The sequence below is a fragment of the Callospermophilus lateralis genome, chromosome 13 (genome assembly GCF_048772815.1).
Source record: "Callospermophilus lateralis isolate mCalLat2 chromosome 13, mCalLat2.hap1, whole genome shotgun sequence".
NCBI classification, from domain to species: domain Eukaryota; kingdom Metazoa; phylum Chordata; class Mammalia; order Rodentia; family Sciuridae; genus Callospermophilus; species Callospermophilus lateralis.
In genome coordinates this window covers 107,108,214-107,131,494 of record NC_135317.1, presented here as the reverse complement: position 1 = coordinate 107,131,494, position 23,281 = coordinate 107,108,214, and the positions used below count along the sequence as shown (strand labels likewise).

The 23,281-nt window shown below is 40.4% G+C and overlaps 2 protein-coding genes across 6 annotated transcripts in view; one reads left to right on the top strand and one right to left on the bottom strand.

The window, feature by feature from the left end:
- Positions 1-1,904: 1,904 nt before the first annotated feature.
- Mpc2 (mitochondrial pyruvate carrier 2) lies at positions 1,905-18,874 on the bottom strand. The gene is made up of 5 exons (XM_076832475.1): positions 18,525-18,874; positions 7,714-7,754; positions 3,877-3,961; positions 3,268-3,379; positions 1,905-2,115 (listed from the first exon to the last, which is right to left on the bottom strand). The coding sequence occupies exons 1-5, from the start codon at positions 18,631-18,633 to the stop codon at positions 2,079-2,081; spliced, it is 384 nt and encodes a 127-aa protein (XP_076688590.1). The 5' UTR covers positions 18,634-18,874; the 3' UTR covers positions 1,905-2,078.
- A 559-nt stretch (positions 18,875-19,433) lies between these two features.
- Positions 19,434-23,281, top strand: part of Dcaf6 (DDB1 and CUL4 associated factor 6) — a 110,154-nt gene continuing 106,306 nt past the window's right edge. For 2 of the 5 annotated variants that reach the window (XM_076873003.2, XM_076873000.2), the window contains exon 1: positions 19,434-19,780. In XM_076873003.2, the coding sequence (XP_076729118.1) occupies positions 19,684-19,780 (97 nt within the window). In that variant the 5' untranslated portion in view covers positions 19,434-19,683. The remainder of the gene's footprint in view (positions 19,781-23,281) is intronic. The other 3 variants (XM_076873002.2, XM_076873001.2, XM_076873005.2) reach the window with 2 other exon arrangements.

Sequence of the window (23,281 nt, the reverse complement as noted above, 5' to 3'; positions counted from 1 at the left end):
GTGGATGACTTGAGGAATACCAGGACTGCATGTGATTGTAGCTAAAAGCTACAATTTGACTGGCAAAGGGTGCTTTGGAGATCACAGGAAAGAGCAGGTTTTCATGAAAAGGAAGTAAAATATCAATTCAACATATATATTTTTCATTTCTATGCCCCATTTCATGTTTTTCCTAGATGCTTCACCTTGGAAACACACTTATGCCAAATAGCTGAATTTAATGGTATGGTTTATGAAACAAAGGCAATGATCTGACAGCTGAGAATCTCTTCACTTTTGCTTATGTCAAAATCTCTTCTCTTTTCCTCCTCAAAAATAGACTATGGTGAAGGGGTAGATGATAAAATTCAAGATTTTCAACTGCTAATTGCTAATTTTCAGTCATAGTATATTACACTAATTTAAAAAGTTCTTTAGCTGGGACACCCAAGTGTCAAGAATGTGTGTTTAGCATGTGCAAGACCCTATTTTCAATCTATCAAGTTATTTTGTCTCGTTTATTCAAATTTTGAAATAACTTGCTTTACTTATTCATATGATTATAGTTCTAATGAAGGTCAACTTTATTAGAACTTTTAGAAAAAACCTCTGTACTCAAAATTGAAGCCAAAGCCAGGCACAGAGGCGCACGCCTGTAATCCCAGTGGCTTGAGAGGCTGAGGCAGGAGGATTGTGAGTTCAAAGCCAGTCTCAGCAAAAGTGAGGTGCTGAGCAACTCAGTGAGATCCTGTCTCTAAATTAAATACAAAACAGGGCTGGGGGTGTGGCTCAGTGATCCTGAGTTTAATCCCCAGTTATCCCCCCACCCAAAATTGAAACCCAAATCAAACAGACTTGCATAATTCCAGTGTGGAGTAATCCATGCCCGTCTCTCCTCACCTTGGGGAGGAAGGTTATAACATACACAGAAAGCCTCCTTGGGTCCCAGACACTCTGCTAGGCACTCAGTGCTCCAAGCCACAGCTCATCCATCACAGAACTGGGGTTCAGATTCAGGCCATCTGACTCAGCTCTTCCTGCTATGTTATATTAGCTACAGAATATAATATACACATCTAACACTCTTCATGGCCCAGGTGCTGTGTTAAAATATCACCTCACTGGATTTGAGGTAAGCCTGGGCAACCTAGCAAGGCTCTGTCTCAAAATAAAATAAAATAAAATAAAATAAAATAAAATAAAATAAAATAAGGGATGGGGATGTAGCTCAGTGGCAAAGTACCCTGGGTTCAATTCCCTGTACCAACAAAACACCTCTCCCCCATAAAACACCAAACAAAACAAAATCTCAACTGATCTTTATAAGAATACTATTTTAAAAATCTGTAGCTGTAGCCAGGTGTGGTGGTACACATCCATAATCCCAGGGACTTGGGAGGCTGAGGCAGGAGGATCACAAGTTTGAGGCCAGCCTAGGCAACTTGGAAAGACCCTCTCTCAAAATAAAAAGGGTTGGGAATGTAACTCAGTGGTAGAGTGCCTCTGGGTTCAATCCCCGGCAACCACCCTCACCACCAAAAAAAAAAGAAAGAAAATCCTATAGTTGTTCAAAAATTTCACATAATATGCAAAATAAATAAATAAAACCAGATTCTTCGTGTCAGGTCAAAATGTTCTCAGGTAGTGTGAAGTCACTCTGTGAGCTTACTCCACCACCCATTTCTCATCCTCCTCAGTACGATTTCCTTTCACTTGACCATCCTAAACTAAATAAGCAGAGCACATAGCCTTTCAGTGGTCTTTTAGCTTGCTCAATTTGTTTGTTCTTTTATATACATACTTTGTTGACTAAAACTGCAGGCTATGGGATGTATGACCAAGTATGGTTTATTATGGACAGATGGTAGAAAAAGTATTCCTAGTATCCACAGATAAGTTCCCTAAGTCATGTGTAAAGAGAAGACTGTTATTAAAATTTACTTTATTTTCTATGGAATCAAGCACTAGCTACCAGCTTTAGCAAGATTTTTGTTGTGCCTTCCAAATGTCAGCACAGCTAGCAATGCCTTAAAATAACCAAATAACAAGCTAGTCCCAGTGGTTACGTCCACATCTAGGGTCGGTGATCAGGAACTCTTTTATTTGATTGCTTCAGCTTTTAGTTCTTGGTTATATCTATAAAGAAAAGAGAAAGAAAAATAACCATCAGTAATAATAGATAAATTTATAGTAAGGAGAGAATAGGAAGCATATTTCATTTCTCTTTCCAGTGGTCAGGTGGCTGTGTAGTTGCCAACAGTCTTCCCAGAAACCAGATAAGAATAGGCAGAAGTGATCCAAGGGCTCATCTGCATTTGATCTGTATCGCAGATAATAAGATCCCAACTGCCAAGAAGTTTATACATCTTACATGACATATAGTTTCTTGTGCAAAAGTATTATTTTAATGAATATTTTCACTCTTGGGCTATACAAGACTATGACAAACGTGAACATATGCATAAAATTTATTAAAATCTGGTCAACTTGAATTTGTCACTTACTCAATAAGCATCTAACAATAAAATCAATTGGGAATGGGTTCTAGTTTAATCACTAGAAGTGATTTTTTTTTTTTTTAAACACAGGTTAACAGGTTATGTTTACCGAAGCTAAGGACTGTTTTCTTAATTATCTTAATTAATTTTCTTAATTATTCAGAAAATTGAGCCAGAGTCTCTCCTCCATAACACTCTGGATTTCACTTACTATCCTTCCCAGCTTACAACAAGTGGAAAATAGTTTAAGCTCAAGAAGGAACTTATCCCATAAGCCTATTGTGCTACACAGACTTCCAAAAGATCCTGATTGCAAACATTTGTTCATATTATCATTATTATTAGTCACTGACAAACAATGTTACTGGTGAGAAAATGGCTTAAAAAACTTCCAGGGCTTTTGAAATATTTCCCAATGAAACCAGTGACTTTGCCCTAAATGTCATTTTCAAAACTTTATACATTTAAATCCTGCCTTATATATATTACTGAATGTGAACGATCAGAGATTTACATTGGAAATTACTTATAAGCCTCACACTTTAGATGCTATCTTAATAATAAAAGGGACTATATAAAAGGGCTATCCATGTAGATAATGCAGTTAGGTCTAAAAGCTAGGAAACATCCTGTGTAACTGCTTTTAATTTATTTGTAAACCATACTTTTTTAGAAATGTTAAATTTCTGCTTTAGGCACATTCCTGTCCTAGCATTATATGTGAATCCTAAAAAAATTATGTTGCCATCTGGGTAGCTTCTGAAGCAGATACGAAAGTCAGTAGGCTTACCTCCAAATGCGAAAGAGCTGAGAGGCTCCTGCTGCCCCCACGAAGAAATTAACGGCAAACAGACTCCAATTTTTTGGTATAATTACAAGTGAGTATCTTGACCAAATAAACCCTATTGAAACAAAGTATTTGTTTAAAAAGCATACCTCCTGCTGCAATGACTTATCTGAATATTTCATATTAGAGTAAATAGATACAAAAGGACTATGGCAACAATGATGTAGGAGGAAGGAGGAAATACTGATCTAATCTTCAAAAAGGTCTCTGATCCAGTGTTCCCCACGATCCCGAGTTCTTATGCTACAGGGAACCTTTACAGCACAAGAGAATATTAACTCTAATTTTTTTCCTGATTATAAAAAAAATACGTTTGTGACAAAAATGTGAGAAACAAAAACCCATGTTGATTCTTATGTCTAGCTACATTTCTCTGTCCCCTCCATGCATAATGCAGTGACTTCCTAGAGATAGATAACACTGTTAAATTCCTTTGCAAGTACTAAGAGTGTGTATATATTTTTAAAACTAAATTGTTAAATAAACGGATGTGAAACAAAAACAAAATAACTTATGTTGTTCATGGAATATGAAAGATATTAATTTAATTACCTGTGGCCATCAAAACAGCAGATTGAGCTGTGCTGAGTTTTTCTGCAGGTCTAGCCATATCAGCCAATCCAGCACACACCAACCCCTGAAAATGCACATACATGTAGAAAGAAAAAAGGCATAATAAGCGTGGCATAATGTTTTTCAATTTCTGTCAATGTTATTCCGTTTTTTTAAAAAATATTTATTTTTGTTTGAAGGTGGACACAATACCTTTGTTTTATTTTGATGTGGTGCTAAGGATCAAGCCCAGGGCCTCACACGTGTGAGGTGAGCACTCTACCTCTGAGCCACAACCCCAGCCCCGTTATTCTTTTTAAATGTGGAAGTATCAGAAAAGCTGTTATGATTTTAATTTTTTTGCTAGGTCATTCAATATCAAAATATACATGGTCATTTCTTCGGTAATGTTTTGAATACTGACTTTGTAAATTATCCCACTCTGTTCCACCATCAGTGTCACTCAGAGAAGTTAACAAGTCCTCACTAGAAGATTAGTTAGCTACTTTCTTGCAGAGATTAGAATACAAAATAAAACAATTTTTATTAATGAAAAATTCAGTCCCAGAGTTAAAAATTATTGAGATTTTACCTCCCCTCCTTCTTTTTCTTATTTTTCTTGAAGTATTTTAAGCAAATTCTAAGTATGTTATTAGAGAATGTTTTTAAGAAATTATTTCAGGTTTTTACTGAATTTCTAAAGGATGCTTTTGTATGAAAAATAGAAATCAGCAAAAGTTTCTGCTCCTTAACAGAACACAGAAATACTTATGAGTCCATACATAAATTTAAAACAAGAGCTGAGGATGTGGCTCAGGTGGTAATGCGCTCACTTGGCACGCGCGGGGCACTGGGTTCGATCCTCAGCACCACATAAAAATAAAATAAAGATGTTGTGTCCACTGAAAACTGAAAAATAAATATTAAAAAATTCTCTCTTAAAAAAAAAAACTTAAAACAAGCCCCAATTGTTTTGAATTAATGAATCTAGTAGTTCAAGAAAGTAATGACTCTACTTTAAAACTTATCCCTCCTACACCCTCCTTCCAGGCCCCAATGTGTATTTTCTCTATTCCTTATTTGTTCTACCTCTTCTGCAGGGTGGAAAACTGCCCATCAGGGGAACAAAGGGACCGATTTCAATTATTCTGCAGGATCCATGCATTACACTGTATGCTGTGGTTTGGATATGAGGTTCCGCTCAACCCCCAAACTCCAGTGCTACTCCAGAAATATTCAGAGATGAAGTGACTGGATTGAAAGCTGTAGCGCAACCAGTCCATCCCAGTTTGAATGGCTTGACTGGGTGCTAACTGTAGGAAGGCGGGCACGGCTGGAGAAGGCAGTGGTCACTGGGGCCTGCTCCCTGAGGCCCTTTCCTTTCTCTCTCTGCTTCCCAGTGCCATGACTGAGAGCCCTCCTCCGTGGTACCTTTTGCTATGATGTTCCACCTCACCTCAGGTCTACAGCAATGGCATTGCTGTGTATGGACTGAGGCCTCTGAAACCATGAGCCAAAATGGAGTTTTCCTCTCCAAGGTGGTTCCTGTCCAGTGTTCTGGGCACAGTGATACAAACTGACTAACACATGGTGGCTCACTGACTATGTCCATGAAAACTCTGAGTGGTATTCTGGCATTCTCTTTTGGAAAGAGCCAGCAGTTTATGACTTTTTATGTTCCCAGCACACACTTTATATTAGTAATTGTTGTGTCCCACAAAGGTCTTGATCTATCTTCCTTCTCTATCTTCCTTCCTTCCCTCCCTCCCTTCCTTCCTTCTTCTCACCTCTCTCTCTCCTCTCTCTCTCTCTCTTTCTTTTTTGAGACAGGGTCTCATTATGCTGCTCGGGCTGGGCTCAAGTGACCCTCTTGCCTCAGTCTTCAACCTGGCTGGTACTACAAGTGGTTGACATGGTTACCATGCCTGTCTTTCCCATATTTAAAAAAAAATCCCCGTCTACTTCTATATCATTCTAATCTCATAGAAATTATTTTACAAAATCACATTGTGAATCTAATCTCCACTTCTTAACTAGCTGTATGACTCTGATCTGGTTACATTAACCTATCTTAAATTCCTCACAAGTAAAATGAGAGTATTATTGCCTACCCTTGCGAGACTGACATGATGATAGAATGAAATTATGTGCCTGCATAAAGGAGTGTTCTTCTCTGCATCTTTCCCATGCTCCTTGTCAACTTCATTCTAAACTTCACTCACGTAATAGAACCACAGTTCAGAAAGTGCTCACTTCAGGATTATGTGAGATATTCCCTGACACACTCAGAAAGCACCAGACTCAGTTTCTGTTTAAAGATGATGGAAGTGCTCAGAGCAAAGGCTTTGGAGTCAAACAGACCTGGATATTCAATCCTGACTCTGTCACTTACTAAAATTAGCATCTGTGGTCACCTTGTTCTTTGAACCCCAGAACCCTTACTTGGAAAACAGTTTTTGGATGGAGATTGAACAAGAGCTGTGTTCAGCAATCCAGCACAGACATGTGACATCTGGCAGACTCAAGCTAGCTCCCCTACTCTCATCAATTAAAACATGTGCTTCAAATGCCTGAAGCCCCCACTTTTTTCCTGGCATCTGGTTATCTTCACTAGGTTTGGATAAATACTTATGAGATGGCTTAGAGTAAAATTCTTTTAGTATTTTCTTAATTATTAAAAAACATATGCCAGGGTGGGGGTTATAGCTCAGTGGTAGAGGGCTTGCCTAGCATGCTGAAAGGCCTGTAATCCCAGTGACTTGGGAGGCTGAGGCAGGAGGACAGCAAGTTCAAAGCCAGCCTGGGCAATTTAGCGAGACCTAGGGATGTAGCTTAGTGGTAGAGAGCCCCTGGGTTCAAACCCCAGTACCAAGCAAAACAAAATAAAACTCCAAACCTACAAACTGGAACAAGAGCTCTCTCAAGGACATATGTTGAACATTCATTAGTTAGTTGGAATACAGCGCTGTATCCTTGTATTCCCTTTTTAAAGCCCTCTGTTTCCCCTGGCAGTTAGAATTACAGCCTGACATGTGAGTCTGTTGCATTTTCTCATTTTCTAGTAAATCAATAAAACTTCTGTTTCCTTTTTCTCAAAACTCTGTCCTTGTTATTGGATCAGCATCAGGGACTAGGACTGAGCTTTCAGTACCACCAATCTACTATGTTAATAAGAAAAGTTACTTTGGGGGTTCTACCTAGGATAATGATTTCCTTGTCATAATTTTTTTTACTCTTTTTGATGAGATAGATTCTCACTATGTTACCCAGGCTGGCCTCAAACTCCTGGGCTCAAGCGATCCTTCTGTCTTTCTTGCTGAGCTGGAGATAGAACCCAGGCCCTCTCAAATGCTATATCCTTAGCCCTGTCCTAAGACTTTAGGATGAATCTGCATGTTCCTAGGGGCCCACAATTGTATTTTTTACTTTGTGGCACTGGAGAATGAACCCACAGACACTGTATCACTGAGCACAATCCTCAGCCCTTTCTATTTTTTTATTTTGAGACAGGGTCTTACTAAATCACTGAGCCTGGTCTGGAACTTCCGCTCCTCCTGCCTCAGCCTCCCAGTTCTTGGGATTATAGGTAAGCATCATCACTCCTGGCTTGTATATTCTGATAGGAAATATGTTTCCCAAAAGGCCTGTTATCTAAGAACTTCAGAAAGATGTAAGTAGGTGGCATCCTCTGTGTAGTAAAAGATATACCCAAGAATATTTTCCAAAAAATCATTTAGAGGTATACCAATAATAAAGTATATTTTCATAAAATTTACCTCAAATTAATAAAATCATAATGAGGAAATTTTTTTTTCAGTAGATGCTGCAAAAACTTACCCATTTCATAATTGGAGCCCAGAAGAAAACTGTTCTAGGGCCTGAAATAAAGAAGAAAAATTCAGGAATGAACCAAACATGTTACACATACATATCTTTTAACAACCATTACCAAATTTCAAAAACCCAAAGATTTACCAATATAATAATTTTTACTATGCTTTCTGTATTACTCTGTATTTAACATTTAGAAAATTACCACAGTGTCACAGCATAAATCTGTCATTGATCTTTGTCAATTACTTATACTTTTGTGATTCACTAACAACAAGCTAAGTTATAATGGAGATGGTTTGGAAACTAATTCCAAAGCTTTGCCTTGAACATGGAACTATCACTGATAATCTTCCAGTTGGGAAAATGAAATTTATAATGAAGTTTTATAATATGAGCTTCAGTAGATATCTGTGTATTCACTGATTTTTTCAATATTTATAACCATAAATGACATCCTTCCATATATATCATAGTAAGAGTTTTTGCAAAATTTCTATATATTCACTGGGTGTGGCAGTGCACGCCTGCAATCCCAGCTGCTGGGGAGACTGAGGCCAGCCTTTCAAGTTTGAGACCAGCCTCAGCAACTGAGCAAGACCTGCAAAATAAAAAATCAAAAGGATCGGGAATGTAGCTCATTGGGTCGAGAGCCCCAGGGTTTGATCCCTAGTGCAAGACAAAAACAAAAATAAAACTACATATTCCACCATCCATGAACCTAATTTTTCTTCTTCACAGTGCTGGGGACTGAACTTAGGGCCTCGCACATGCTAGGTCAGCACTCTACCACTATATCCCCGGCCCAGTGAACCTAACTTTAAAGTCCTCATGAGAAAGAGGAGAGACCAGAGACCACGTGTAAACTCATCAATAACAGGGTCCATGTTTTTTTAGTCACCATGTACCCACCTGCTTTGTGCAAAATGTTAAATAAATGCCTGAAGTATTGAAAATATTTAACTCAGTATTTGATGAGCATGATGTTTCAGAGCTAGAAGGAAACTCAGGTCACTTCATCAGCAGACTGCAACTGGCCCCTGTTGTGCAACTCTTAACTACTGCTCTTTACGTAACTCCTCCACATCACACACTGCTGCTCCCCTTCAGGGGACACAGTGAGAGGACAGAAAGAGACTTTGTCCAGGGGAACTTAAAACACAACTAAACATAGCAAGTCCACTGCATACCAGGGCCATGAAAATGTTGTGTATGCTCTTACACACTGGATCAACAGAAGACATTTATGTCTTAATGTACAAATCAAGGAATTTTATGTAAGAGAACAGTGATTTATAAACAGTTTAATATCCTGTTATATTCACAAGTTATTACTGCTGCCTTAATACTCTACTTTGCAAAAAAATTTTGCCTTTGTCACAAAAATCACATCTAAAATGGTGTAAATCACATCTACATCATCCAAGTAGAACACCTTTTACTTTTTAATCTACTCCCAATTAACACTTCTCAAAAGCACTAGCAGGTGAGGATGCATTTGTTCTTTCCCCCAAAATAGTACTGACTCTCATTTATAACATGATGTTCTGTTCACACATGCTGAGATCACACTTAGATAAAACTGATTTAAACCCATTATTTGCAAACAAAGCAAACAATAAAAGATAATGAAGTGGAAAAAGCACTGAGCTGGGTAAAGAGCTGGGTTTAGTTCTGGGTCTAGTTTGTTGGAGACAGGGCCACCCTTCAATCATTCACCCACAGTATTCACTGTGTGACTTAGAGTACCAGGCACTGGGGAGATGTTAGTAAATAAAAGATAGTGGTGGCTCTTAATAACCTAAGCACAGAAAGGCTATTGAAGTAAAATCATGTCTGGGAGCCAGATAAACACATTTCAGTGAAACTAAATTCTCAAGTGCTTTCATCAAAGCCAAACTAGTTCACACCTTGGCAACAGCAAGGACCCAAATGAAAATGAGCCCAGTGACAACATCTGTCTTGGGTGCATTTTGACTGAATGAATGTTAATTTTAACATTAAGCAGAAACATTTAACAAATGTAAAACTGGGCAGTCTGCTTTCTTTGCAAAATTTATTTATCGAGAAGTTTTAGAAACACATCCCAGGTAGTATTCCCAGCAGCCAAACTGGGGAACCTGCCTGGATCCTGGCTATCTGCCTGCCCACAACTAGAAATAAGCCAACTATGGAAAAAGGAAAAATGAATTTAATGCTATTTGATTAAACCGGGAAACAGCCGGATCGTTTCTCCCCTGGTCCTACAGAAGGAGTGACAATTAATAGGAAAAAAATAAAAGTCAGGAGATGTACATATGTAGATGGAGCAAGGCTCTGCTGGCCAGAGAAGAAGCCAGTTTTCCAGTCTTCCAGCCGGAATAGTCTTTTAGTTTCCATTCTTAGCCTGAGGGAGTTTGGGACCTAGAACAATTTGGAGCTTTCCATTTCCAAAGGGGCTGTTTCAACAGTCTGAACTATAACTAGCCTCTAGCAGTAAATATTAGCATGTTACACATTTTGTCTGTTCTTCCAAATTTAATATGGTTCTTGCTATTTTTTACTCCTCTCAAATGAATTAATATCTTACAGTTAAATTCATTAACTCAATGTGATTTTTAAAAAATATTTGTTCTTAAGCTTTAGATGAACACAATATCTTTATTTTACATTTATGTGGTGCTGAGGATCAAACCTGGTGCCTTGTGCATACTAGATGAGGGCTCTACCACTGAGTCACAACCCCACCCCTCAATGTTATTTTAATATAATAGGATTTATAGTGTACTTTACCTGTCAGTTGTGTATCTACTTACCGATCAAATTTATGGCTTCTCAAAACTTCTGACCTCACTTTCACATTTGTATGAATATTAATGTTAAATAATTAGGAAAGTTAGCCAGCAGAGTTGAAAGTAGGTTATGTTAACTGGAGTTTATTACTCTAGTAATATACATGTATATATTATACAAATACACAGGTGTATGCATGTATACATATACAAGTAACCCCTGTCCCCCAACAAGGATGGAATCCAGGGCCTCATGCATACAAACGGATGCTCTACTTCTAAGCTAAGTCTCCAGTCCTTACAAACAACTTTTAAAATACACTTCTCTGTGAGTTCCACACCCATAAATTCACAAACAACAGATTGAAAATTAAAAAAAAAAAAAAAACAAAACTGCACCTGTATTGAATACTTGAGACTTTTTATTTTTGTTTTAGTTGCCTAAAACAGCACAGTATAACTACTAGTTAAATTGTGTAGGTCATTGTAAGTAATCTAGGGATGACTGAAAAAGTACACAGGAGGACTGGTATAGGTTATGCTAATATCCTGCTATTTTATCGAAGGGATTTGAGCATTCTTGGATTCTGATGTGTAATGAAGTCTTGGAAGTAATCCCCTGTGTCTACCGAGGGGTGATTATAGATATGTAAAGGCTGGCATACATTTTTAAGTTACTCATTTTCTAATTTAATTCTAAAGTCCTTCTACTGAAATCTAAATTTTCTTTTCTCCTCTTATTCTGCAAAGGAACTGTATACCATGTTTAGAATGATTTTTTGAACACTAGAAGATCATAGCACAGACCCTTTCTTCCCTATGGGCACAAACAACTAGAATCCTCAACATTGTTTTCTCAGAGATATCTGGAATGTAATCATTTTCATGTTATCCTGCCCACCTTCAGATTTTCCATATCTTAAGCTGTGGGATGAATCTGGAGACAGAGTTGGAACTATCAAGGAGTTCTAAAGCTGGATGATCTTACAAATGAGTGGGGGGTAAACATCTATCTCCAACTTCTGGTTTACTGTACTTATCCTCTCTCCAGTTCCCTAGGTTCTGTCACCACCATATCTAGAACTCTGGTCACATCACTTTCTATCTTCAACAAAATATGGAAAAAAATTCCTTTCCTTTTTAGTTATTAGACTGGAATTTCAAAAGAAACTTTTACCAATGAAAAAGGAATTTAAAAGAACACACAAAGGCACCAGCTTCCAGAATGCACATTTCTAATTCTAACCAACTGGATCTCATACCAGGTCAGAGCATCTGGGCAGGGTGATTTTGTTCCCCAGGACATGCTGCCCTTCTGTATAGCTTCCACCCCCGAGGCGGGGGAGGTGCTGCTGCTGCTGTCATCCAGGGGTTAGAGGCCTGGAATACTGCCACACATTCTACAATGCAGGGGACAACCGCCACAGCAAAGGCTCATCCAGTTCAAACCGTCTATGGTGCAAGATTAAGAAACTCTGGCTTCCAGAGACTAATAAGATAGGCAAACACTCAACTAGTTTCACTTTTTTGGTATTAGAGATTTAACCCAGGGCGCTTTACCACTGAGCTGTATCCCCAGTCCTTTTTGCTTTTTTTTTTTTCCTAAAAAAAATCGCTGAGGATGGCTTTGAACTTCCGATTCTCCTGCCTCAGCCTCCTCCTGTCTCAGCTTCTGGAGTCACTGGGATTACAGGTGTGGGCAGCCTCCAGGCTTTTAGTTTCACACTGTTGGAGACTGTACTTCAGCCTACACTGTCCCCTCCCAATATTCGGCCCTGTTTTCACCTAACTCCATCTTTCAAACACTCATCTGAGCTTTCTCTCACAGAAGACCTCCTCCAGTGAATTTTTTCTGTTGTTTTCTGTACTCATCAAATCATTATGCCATGTTACTTAACCGACAATAACTTCCTTAAAAACAAGGACTGCTGTCTAATCTTCGTAGACCAACAGTTATGTATTTGTCAACAGAATTGCATTGGATTAACCATGTTCAGGATGGAGGTGGATCCAAGATAGTTCATCTTCAGGTGTGACCCAGATTGCCTTGACACTGCCTCGTACTCAAGGCTAGGTCTGCTCTCTCAGACCATAGGGCACTCTTCTCCTAGCTGTATTGTGCTGATCCTATAATTGAACTCCTTCAAGTCTCCATCTAGGCCATGCTTCTGGAATTGCTGTCATGACACCTGAGTCATTTCTCTTGGATGCACACAGAACTTCTGCATCATGTACAGTGCAAATACCAAGTTTATTTCCTGTTCATGCGGGGAGCTCGGCTCGGGCTCAGGTAAGTCAGCACACTGCTGCCGCCTCTGGCTGAGTGTGCTCATGGCTACTCTGGATTCCTCTGCAGGCGCTGCTCTTCCTATAATTAAACTAAGGTTTCTTCTTCTGTCACCCTAAACTGTTTCCTGGATAATGTCTCCAGATTCTGGTTTCTTCTTTTTCTTTTAAATAAATATACCTATATAGCTATAGCTTGGGGGGGGGGAGAGAGAGAGAGAGAGAGAGAGAGAGAGAGAGAGAGAGAGAATTTTTAAAAATATTTATTTTATAGTTTTTTCAGCAGACACAACATCTTTATTTGTATGTGGTGCTGAGGATTGAACCCGGGCTGCACGCATGCCAGGCGAGCGCGCTACCACTTGAGCCACATCTCCAACCCCAGATTCTGGTTTCTTTACAAGTTTAATGGTTGATTCTATGGGGTTAACCAACAGCCAAGCTTTTTAGTAGGTTTGCCTGGTAACTAATTTACTCAATGCTCCAAGCTACTTATAAAATATTAACTATGTACCAGCCCTCTACCAAACCAAACAAGAACAAAAAAAACTTCAAACATGAAATGATGGTGGCTAGAACTCTGGACCAACAGGGGCATTTTTAACAATGAAAAACAAACCCTAACTTAGTTTAACAAGTGCAAAGTACTAACAGAAAAACATTGGTAGCAAATATATAACACATTCTATGTTACTAATTTTTCTGAGATACCAAAGACTACTTACAAGTAACAAGTAATCAGAGGTGGATACCTATATATACACACAAATAGTGTTTTCTTAATTCTTAAAAAAAATGTGCTTACATAAGTGAGCTTACATAATTTCTCTGAAAATTTCAGAGAAAACTTATTTTTACCTTAATGAATTATTTTCTGCCTTAAAAGTAAATAATAAAGTCAAATAAATTCAGATACAGAAGCTGTTTTCCAGAAACAAGCAATCTGAATGCAACAATCAGTCTGTCACTGGACACACAGTGAGAACACATCACAACTTACTTCAACAGGCCTAAACAGAAAGTTTTGACAAAACAAAGCATTTACAAATGAATGTTACTCAAATAGCAACAATGTTACATATATTATTATAGACCTTGAAAAAAAAGGGTTTGGACTCTATACCATGTCATAGTTATTCTCATAGAAAAACATAAAAATAAATGAGATAATTATGGTATTTGAAGTGCTTATATCACCTTATTATCAGGATACGTAAAACTAAAAATTAACTGTTAATATCTATTAAGATAAATGCAATAACTTGATTAGGTGGAAAATTTGAATTGCTAAAAATAAACTGAGTGAAACAAAAATCACCTCATATGACGTCATCTTAAAGCCTAAGATGAAAGGAAATGTGTCCCTATCAGATATAAATGTACATTCTTTTTTAAAATGTATATATTTTTAGTTGTAAATAGTCCCAATATTATTTATTTATTTATTTATTTATTTATTTATTTAATGTGGTGATGAGTGCCTCACACATGTGAGGCAAGTGCTCAACCCCTGAGCTACAACCCCAACCCATTAATGTTCATTCACTTAGATAAAAAATCAACAATATATTTCACCTTGTTTCTTAAAACTCTACTTTTTGGAACTGGGTATGGTAGTGTACACCTTTAACCCTAGTGGCTAGGGAAGCTGAGGCAGGAGGATGGAAAGTTTAAGGACAGCCTCAGTAACTTAGCAAGACCTTGTTCTCAAAATAAAAAATAAAAAAGGTTGGGGATATACCTCAGTGGTAAAGTGCCCCTGGGTACAACCTCCAGTACCAAAAACAAACAAACAAACAAACAAACAAACAAACAAAACCCCTCTATTTTTGGAAATTGAAAAGGCCTCAAACTGACAATTTAGAAACATCATACAAGCATATCTTCTCCCTCTCCCCCCTCTATATGTATATATAAAACTATGAGCCATTTAAGAATAATAAACAATACAGAGACTATTATAATGGTTTTTTTTTCTCGTGTCTTACTGTCTTAAAATTAAATTGATGTTTTTTAAAGTTAAGTTTTCATAAAAGAATTTAAGAAATTCTCCGAATGAATAGCAGAACCAAATAATAACAGACATAAATTTTCAAACAAATTAACAAATCTAGTTTTCATGCACACACTTTGACAAACCAAATTTTACTTCCTAATTTGTTCATCTGAAAAGAATTACTTAGTAAGATATTATATGACTTTGAGAAAGTAGGTCATGTGTATATGTGATTCCTTCCTCAAGGAAAGCTTCCTCCTTGGAAAGAACAGGTGATTTTGACACATACACATCCAGACACATCCAGACGCTGAACTGAGGCATTCACTATGTTCCAATGTGAAAAAAATTTCTTATTAAAACCTTGGAGGGGCCTGGGGTTGTGGCTCAGTGGTAGAGCGCCTGCCTTGTACATGTGAGACACTGGTTTCGATCCTCAGCACCACATAAAAAAATAAATAAATGAAGATATTGTGTACATCTACAACTAAAACATACTTAAAAACAAAATCTTGGAGGCCATATAAATCGTTACCTTCCCACTACCTCTTCTCATACCTTTCATACCATTCCTCTATCACTTGCTACCTTTTTATTTCATATTATTAGTTCATATAAGAAACATAAAAATTACACATTAATGCAGATGTGATGTTTTCCCCCATGTGTACATTGTGTAATGCTTAAATCTAGGCAAACCCTCTACCTCCTGAAACATTTATAACTTATGGTGAAAACATTCAAGATCTTTTCTTGTATTATTATTATTTTTTTGAGATGTCCAGTACCCAACTGTTACCTATAGTCCACCCTGCTGTGCAATGGTACACCAAACTCCTTCCTCCTATCCAATGTAACTGGTATCCATTGTTTAACCTTCCCTATTTCTTCCTCTCCTCTTCCTTTGCAACACCCCTTAGTTCCTTAGTCCTGTGCAAGTCTACCTGTTCACTATCATGTGATCAACTACAGGCACATGTCCTTAGAATCTGTAAAGCTTAGACTTTGACACAGATACTGACTGCCAAAAATTATTCATTTTTATTTTGCAAAAGCTAGTTCTTATCTAATGCTTATCTAACATGACTGGGCTACTGTTTCATCAGCTCAATCCACTCTATTTTGTAACTCGCACATAACAAGCAAAGCAATGACATCTGTTTAACTAATAATGTCTTTTCCCCTAGTGGTAGGTAATCCATTTTAATTACTATGATGAAATATTCAAGAAAAGAGGTTTATTTTGGCTCACAATTATGGGGGTGCAAGATCTAGGGGCCTTATCTGGTGATGGCCTTGCTGACAAACTCCTGAGGTAGGAAGGCTGGAATGTAACATGATCCTAGAATTTTGAGGCCTTTCATGTATTTGCCTCTGTGTTCCTGGCACATCATGATCTACATCTATTAAAAAAAAATAATAATTATGACTAAAGGTGCAACCTAGTCAGGTTCCACAGCAATAGACAGAGAGCTCGCATCCACATGTGCATATCTGGTCCCTGTTCTTACACCCACCAAGAGTCAGTCATGGCACTCTACCCTACTGCCTTTATCTACTCCTCGTCACTTACCATAGCACCAACTAAGCTTTTAATAAATACTGGGCAACTGACTTTCAAGTATTCTCTGAAGCATACCCGAAGATAGCCATGCAGGTCCTGAGGATAGCCATACAGGTGATTAGTTTGGAGCCACATACTTTAACATACAGTCAGGCAGTGGTGGGGAGGGAGTGACATCCCCGAGTTGAGGAACCTGACTAGGTCGAACCTTTTGTCAGAATTCTATTCTTTCTTATAGAGGCAGATCATGATGTGCTAGAAACACAGAGGCAAAGACATGAAGGCCTAAAGATACTGGATCATGTAACATTTCAGTACACAAAAACACATTCTTGTTGCTTGTCTAGATATCCATGTTAGTGATAAAAAGAAATCTCAAAGGGCTGGGGATATAGCTCAGTTGAAAGAGTGTGTGTCTTGTAAGCACAAGGCCCTGGGTTCAATCCCCTGTACCACAAAAAAAATTTTTAAAAAATCTCAAAAATTTAGAATCAGCAATGTGTTATTTCCAGTAATTAATATTTAGCCTTCCATAACATTAAAAAAATTTCTTGTATGGGAATTTAGTCTAATGCTTAAAGGGTGATTCAATAACAATACTATGCAAAATAGTATGTTAAAACCTTTGAATATTTACTCTGTATAACTCTTAGAAAAAGAACCAATGTTTCCTCAGATTTTATCTAAGACTAATAGTCAGCAGTCATATTTTTGTGCTTCTCTATTTCTACTTTGGTTTTCCTCAACTTTTTAATCATAAATAACTTCAGAAATAGATATCTTTACTTTGCATCTTGTTCAAAAGCTCAGATGAGAACCAACTTTTGTTGAAAGTTGAAAGGCAAACACATGTTTTGCAGACATTACATCATTTCTCAAAAATACTTAAATGGTGATAATTATTATCCCCATTTTATAGAGTAGAAAATAAAGGTTGAGAAATTTAAGATTAAGATCACATGGGCAAGACTCAACTTGGTCTCACTTTCTAGCCTTTGTTCCTTCCAATACTCTGAAATGGATTAAAATAACTGAACCAATTCAAGAGATGTTCAGGTGAAACAATCTATTCTGAAAGATAAGTAATTCTAAGCAATAATTACATGTGACTAAAAGCCAAGACCTTGGAAAAGATCAACAGAAGACTACATCATCAAGAAGAAATAAAACAACTTTCTAATTCTGTATTATTTTTAGTAGTTTAAAATTGTTCCTCCTCTATCCTATCAAAATTGTTGACTTTGTAATGCCTATATCATTTCAAAATGATGCCTAACCCCCCCAAAAGTCTTTGCCAAAAAACACAAGCACAATTCTAAAAGTCTAAGTGCAAAAACAACTAAAAGACAAATAAACCAAATACACTTTCTAATCAATAACCATAATCTCCTTAAAGATTAGTTTTATAATGGGTTCAGTATTATAGTAAATAATATTTTGGATTAAACTAAAGTATAATTCAGAGGAATATTTGAACACATTATCAAAATGGAAATCATATTTAGCAACCATATAGGATTCCAGAGGGCTGCTTCACAGTCGTTTATGGGTAGAACTAAAAGTGGGGAAAAAACCCACATTTTCAGTAGCACTTACATCTCTCAATTTAAAACAAGCTTTCCTTTGCTAAATTTTATGCTTGAAAAAGACCTCAGAATATATCTGATTTTAGTCCCCAGCCAAGTATCATTAATTCCCCTTATATAGGAAATAACCGAATTGTAGCTCTTGAATAAATAGCCGAAGGAATTGAGAGCTGCCAGTTTCTTACAGAAATATTATTTTCATCATGATAAGGACACTGTTTTCCGGTGGGACCAGAGAGAGCGGACTTCTAGGGAGCATTTACCAACCATCGAGCACGCACCTTATCATTGATTCTCACACCCGCCACATTCCAGGCACTGAGACCTGGGGTTCTGCCCAAGGTCACCCTAGCAAGTGGCGGCGCCGACTGCAATCAGATCGGTCCCGGGGGCTCGCCCCGCCGGCCGCATCAGGTGGCGGAGCACGGCCTTCCGGGGCCCCGCGCGGGCCACCTGCGCTGCGCTCGCCCCCGCGAGCGGCGGCCGCCAGGGAGGGATCCGGTGCGGGAGAAGTGCCCGGCGGCGGCGCGCCAAGGTCGCGGGCCGCGGGCCGCCCGCCGCGGCATGTCAGCGGGCTCCGAGGGTCGGGGAGGGCCGCGGCGGCCGGGCCGTACCTGCCGGGTGGTTGTACAGCGGCCGCAGCTTCTCCGGCAGCATCAGCTCCACCTTATCCAGGAGCCGGTGGTAGCTGGCCCGCAGGCCCCGGGCGCCGGCGGCTGCCATCTCGGCCGCTGGGCGATCGGGGGCAGTGGGGCGGGAGCGCCGCCGTGTCCTGGTCCCCGGCTGGCGGCGGAGGGAAGCTCCTCACTTTCCCTGCCACGGAGCCTCTCGGCCGCCTCTGCCCAGGACGCCCTTCCCGAGGCTCTGCCCGCCCGGCGAACCTCCCAGGGCCTGCGCCCAGCGCAGGCGAAGGGGCGGGGGCTCTCCGACAACCCACCCGCCTCCAGCAAGCGACCCGGCGACGGAGGAGGAGTCATGGCAACAGGTGCGGGGACCGCCCCGCTAAGACCGCCCAGAGCCGGCCGGCATCGCGCACGCGCGGGCCCCTCCGCCTGCCGCGATTGGCGCCCTCCGCGGCGCGGGCGGGACGGGAAGCCAAGGCTTCTCCTTCCTGTCCGCGCGGCCATGATGGAGAAGGGAAAGTGAAGCTCGTCTAGCTGCACTGCCCCTTCGCTTTCAGGAACGAGGCCCGCAGTTAATATGGGCTTTTCGGGCTTTCCGTGCCCGCACTAAAGATGACACCGCACAACGCTCTTGCTTCCTTTGGATCGAGAAGCGTGGGCGAGAGATTACAGACTTCAGGCAGTTTCTTTCTCTACTCCTCTTCCATCTGGCTAGAGCGGCCTGAGTTCATTTTCCTCGGGTGAGGGCCGCCGTCACGAACGCTGGCTGCCAGCCCCGCGGGGGGGGGGGGCGTCATCTCGCGAGAAAGGCGAGGAGGGGCGGTGTCCCGATTCGAGGGAGGGAGGAGCCGCGACCGCCTCCGCCTCCGCCTCCTCCTCCGGCGGGAGGGGGCAGGGAGGGGACTGTCGCCGGGCTCTGGATGTTCTGGGTAGTCTGAGCAGGAGAGTATGAGGCGAGCTCCGGCCCGGGCGCGGCCGGGCTCCGGGCACGAAGGCGCCGCGGCCGTCTGAGTCGCTGAGCGCGAGGCCGGCGACGGACGGTGCCGGAGCGGAGGACGGTGCCGGAGCGGCGCGGGAGCCGAGCCGCGCGCCGCGTCCCGCCGCCCCTCCCCCGCGGCGGTGCCCCCAGCTCCGCGGCCCCGGCGGAGCCATGTCGCGGGGCGGCTCCTGCCCGCACCTGTTGTGGGACGTGCGGAGGAGGTCGCTGGGGCTGGAGGACCCGTCCCGGCTGCGGAGCCGCTACCTGGGTGAGCGGGGCCGGGCGGGGTCGGGCCGCCGGGCCGGGGTCGCTGCCGAGCCCCGCGGCCGGGGCGCCCCGTGCGCTGAGCGCGCCGCGGAGAGCCGGGCGGCGCGGGCGGGCCCTCGGCGCAAGTCGGCGCCCCGGCCAACCGACCGGCCCGGGCGCCCGCGGCCCCGGAGCGCCCCCGCCGCCGCCGCCGCCCGGGGTCAGGTTTCACGTCCCGCCTCCACCCCGGGGCGCCGGGCGAGCCTCCTGAACGGCCCGGCGCCGGCTCGGGCGGGCGCTCTGGCCGGTTCCGGAGCGCCGTCCTGCCGGTGCCGCGGTGCGCCCGCGACCTCCCTGGGCAAGGGAGGAAAATGGCACCCCGGGGACCAACGGCCCGGCTGGTGGGTGGCCTGGCCGGAGTTAGGTAACTTTTGCATTGCTTTTCCTTCTCTCCCTGGAGTCGCCCCTGGGAGCGAAACCCCGTGCTCCTTCCCTGCCAACTCGCTCCCGCCCTGGAGGGAGTCCTGTTTTGTTTCCTGAGTCCAGAACTTTTTCTGAGTTCTTTTTAACCCCCTCTCCCTTTTGGTAGGGGTTGAACCCAGAGGCGCTGTACCACTGAGCCACTACCCGCCCATTTTATTTTTTTAGATTTTGAGGTCTCACAGAGTTGTTGAGGCTGTCCTCGAACTTGTGATCCTCCTGGTTCAGCCTCCCGAGTGGATTGCTGGCCAGCCAGCACCACCTTGTCTAGCTTTGTTTGAATTCTTAACCAGCACATATGCCGTATATGCGTGTTTGGCCTGAATAAAAGACACCTGCTTTTTCTACACCACGTCTTGGACATCCTTCCAGGACCATTAAGATTGATCCACTCTTCTAAAAAATTATTACGTAATTTTTAACAAACTGAAATACTGAAGCGGACTCCAATGTCTTGCTTTATCCGATGTTCACTGCTACTAACGGCAGTGCACCTAATATCTTTGTACAGGACTTTGTGCATTTGTTCTAAGTAGAAAGTGCTAATTAACCATCACCTCACATAGTTACTTTCTTTTTTTGTTGGATGGTGAAAAAAAATGGCTTGTGGGGATGAATACTGGAAACCCGGGGTGCTCTACCACTGACCTATATCACCAGCCCTTTTTTTTCTATTTTTTAATTTTTCGAAGATCTGGCTGAGTTGCCCATACTGGCCTCAAATTGATCCTCCTGCCTCAGCCTCTCAAACAGTTGGTATTACATGAGAGGCTGCCAAGCTGGACTGAAAAAATTTATGATTTTTTAAAAGTACTCTTACAAAGCCTTCCTTTTAATTCTAAGTCCAAGATTTTAGGAAGTAGATAGGTTTTTTTTTTTTTTTCTTTAAAGACAATGTCTAAACCTTATAATTTTTTACAGTATTGTAAGGTGAATATATTTCTGATATAGTTCCATTATTTGTATTTATAATAATGAATTACTGCTAAGTAACTAAAATTTAGGATAAAAACAGAGATTTTTTTCTTCTTAACATTTACAGTTTGTTTCACCAAAGCATGTGTCTTTCTAGTAGCAGTATTCAAGCTTCATAAATGATTGTACATAAGTTGATTAATTATCTCTTTTCTTTCCATACAAAAGATATATAGAAACACTTTATTTTTGTTTTGCACTTCTGGGGATCAAACCCAGGGAGGGCCTTGCACATTCTAGGCAAGTGCTCTACCACAAGCCACATCCCCAGCTCTAAAAAAAAAGTATTCACAAAATAGCCTTTTATGTTGTGGGAATGAAGATGAATAATTTTGTGTATGTTATTTATGAGAGAAAGATGTATGCCTTTATAGCTCCCAAATTCACAAGAATCCCCTGAACTAAGGGGTCTTATTTTGGACCTACATGAATTCAAAAGTTTGTTCAGGGGTTGTAATCTCCATGAGCTTGATCTAAGTTCCAGTGTAGGATTTTTTTTTTTTTTTTTTTTTTAATGAATAATTGTCAAAAGTCCAGAATCAGATAACAATGTTAAGTTTAAAAGTTTTACAGTTTCTCAAGATACTGTATACTTGCTGTGGAGCAGTGCCTTTGGAATTCAGTGATTGTTACAGTTACTCATTATCTATACATATTTCATAAACATTTATATACAGTTTTATATAGATAAACCTGGTTTAGAAAAGAAACTCTCTATTTGTATGCATGCATTATTTCTACTCAGATTTTTTTTCTTTTGCACATACTTGCTTGCAGTTGATTTTACTCTAACTGTTCTAAATTAAAAGGCTATAATTGTTAAGGATTTGTTTACTATAACATAAAATGTTTTATATAAAATGCTTAAACTGTGATTATGCAGCCAAGGACAGCTTTTTTTTTTTTTTTAAATTTAGTTGTCAAATGAACCTTTATTTTTATTTATTTATATGTGGTGCTGAGAATTGAACCCAGTGGCTCACACATGCCAAGCAAGCACTCTTCCACTGAGCCATAACCCCAGCCCAAGGACAACTTTTTAATAGATGTTAAAATTTCCTTTTTTGTAAGGGGTTTGGGAAGTCTGTGTCCTTTGAATATTGTGAGTTGGTTATGTATTGAAATAGATAATTTTGCTTTCAGGTTACTCTCTAGTGAATCCTGAATTCATCTACATTCTGAATTACCAGGTTCTTCTTCATAATGTGTTGCCAAGTTACAGTATATAATAGGAGGATCAGTAAGTTCTGATGTTTGCTTCCTTGTTTAGTCACTGGAGAAAAGTTTGTAGAATTCTTTAGTCTCAGAATACCAATGAAAGTGGAAAATGTGTTGTTTTGGTAGTTAAAAGTGACTGTCAAATATAGCAAACATAATAAAGTATACTCATAATTCTTTAAGGTAAAGACTACCAGAGGATATTTGAAGTCATCACATTTGTAGACAACATTAGTAACACCTCTCTGGATTTCATTCTTCTCTGGCATGGGGATGAATCAAAGAAATGGCTTAAAAATGGTACAATCTTCTAGTAGCGTAAAACTTGATCTAATGATGTTTTAGGTCAGGGTTTTGAATGTTTTGACATGATATACAATAAAAATACATTTACACGGCACCTTGTGATTCAGCTAAAATAAAAGATCCTTCAGATGTAAACTTAGCCTTACTAGATAGGGTAAGTTCTATTTTCTATTCTGTTTCATGTTCTTAAAAAGTTGGTCTTGACCCAGTAGAATACCCACTAATGAGTCTCGGCTTGAGGTTTGCAAAACTTTTCTAGGTGGTGTATAATTTTTATAATTTTGATTGAATGTTTTTGACTTCAGAGTTAGGGTGGGTGAAGTTCCTAAGTATTTAAAGCAGATTTTAAAAGTTTTTTTGATGTCTTCTGATGGCTTATAAGGAATGTATATAAAAAGCAAAACATTGTTTACACCTTGGACAAAATAACTAGGATAGGGATACTTTTTAGTTTTCATTTCTGCAGTAAATATGTATAGTGAGATTGCTGGATTGCACGATAAGTGCTTTGCACTTAATAAGGAGCTGCCACACTGTTTTCCAA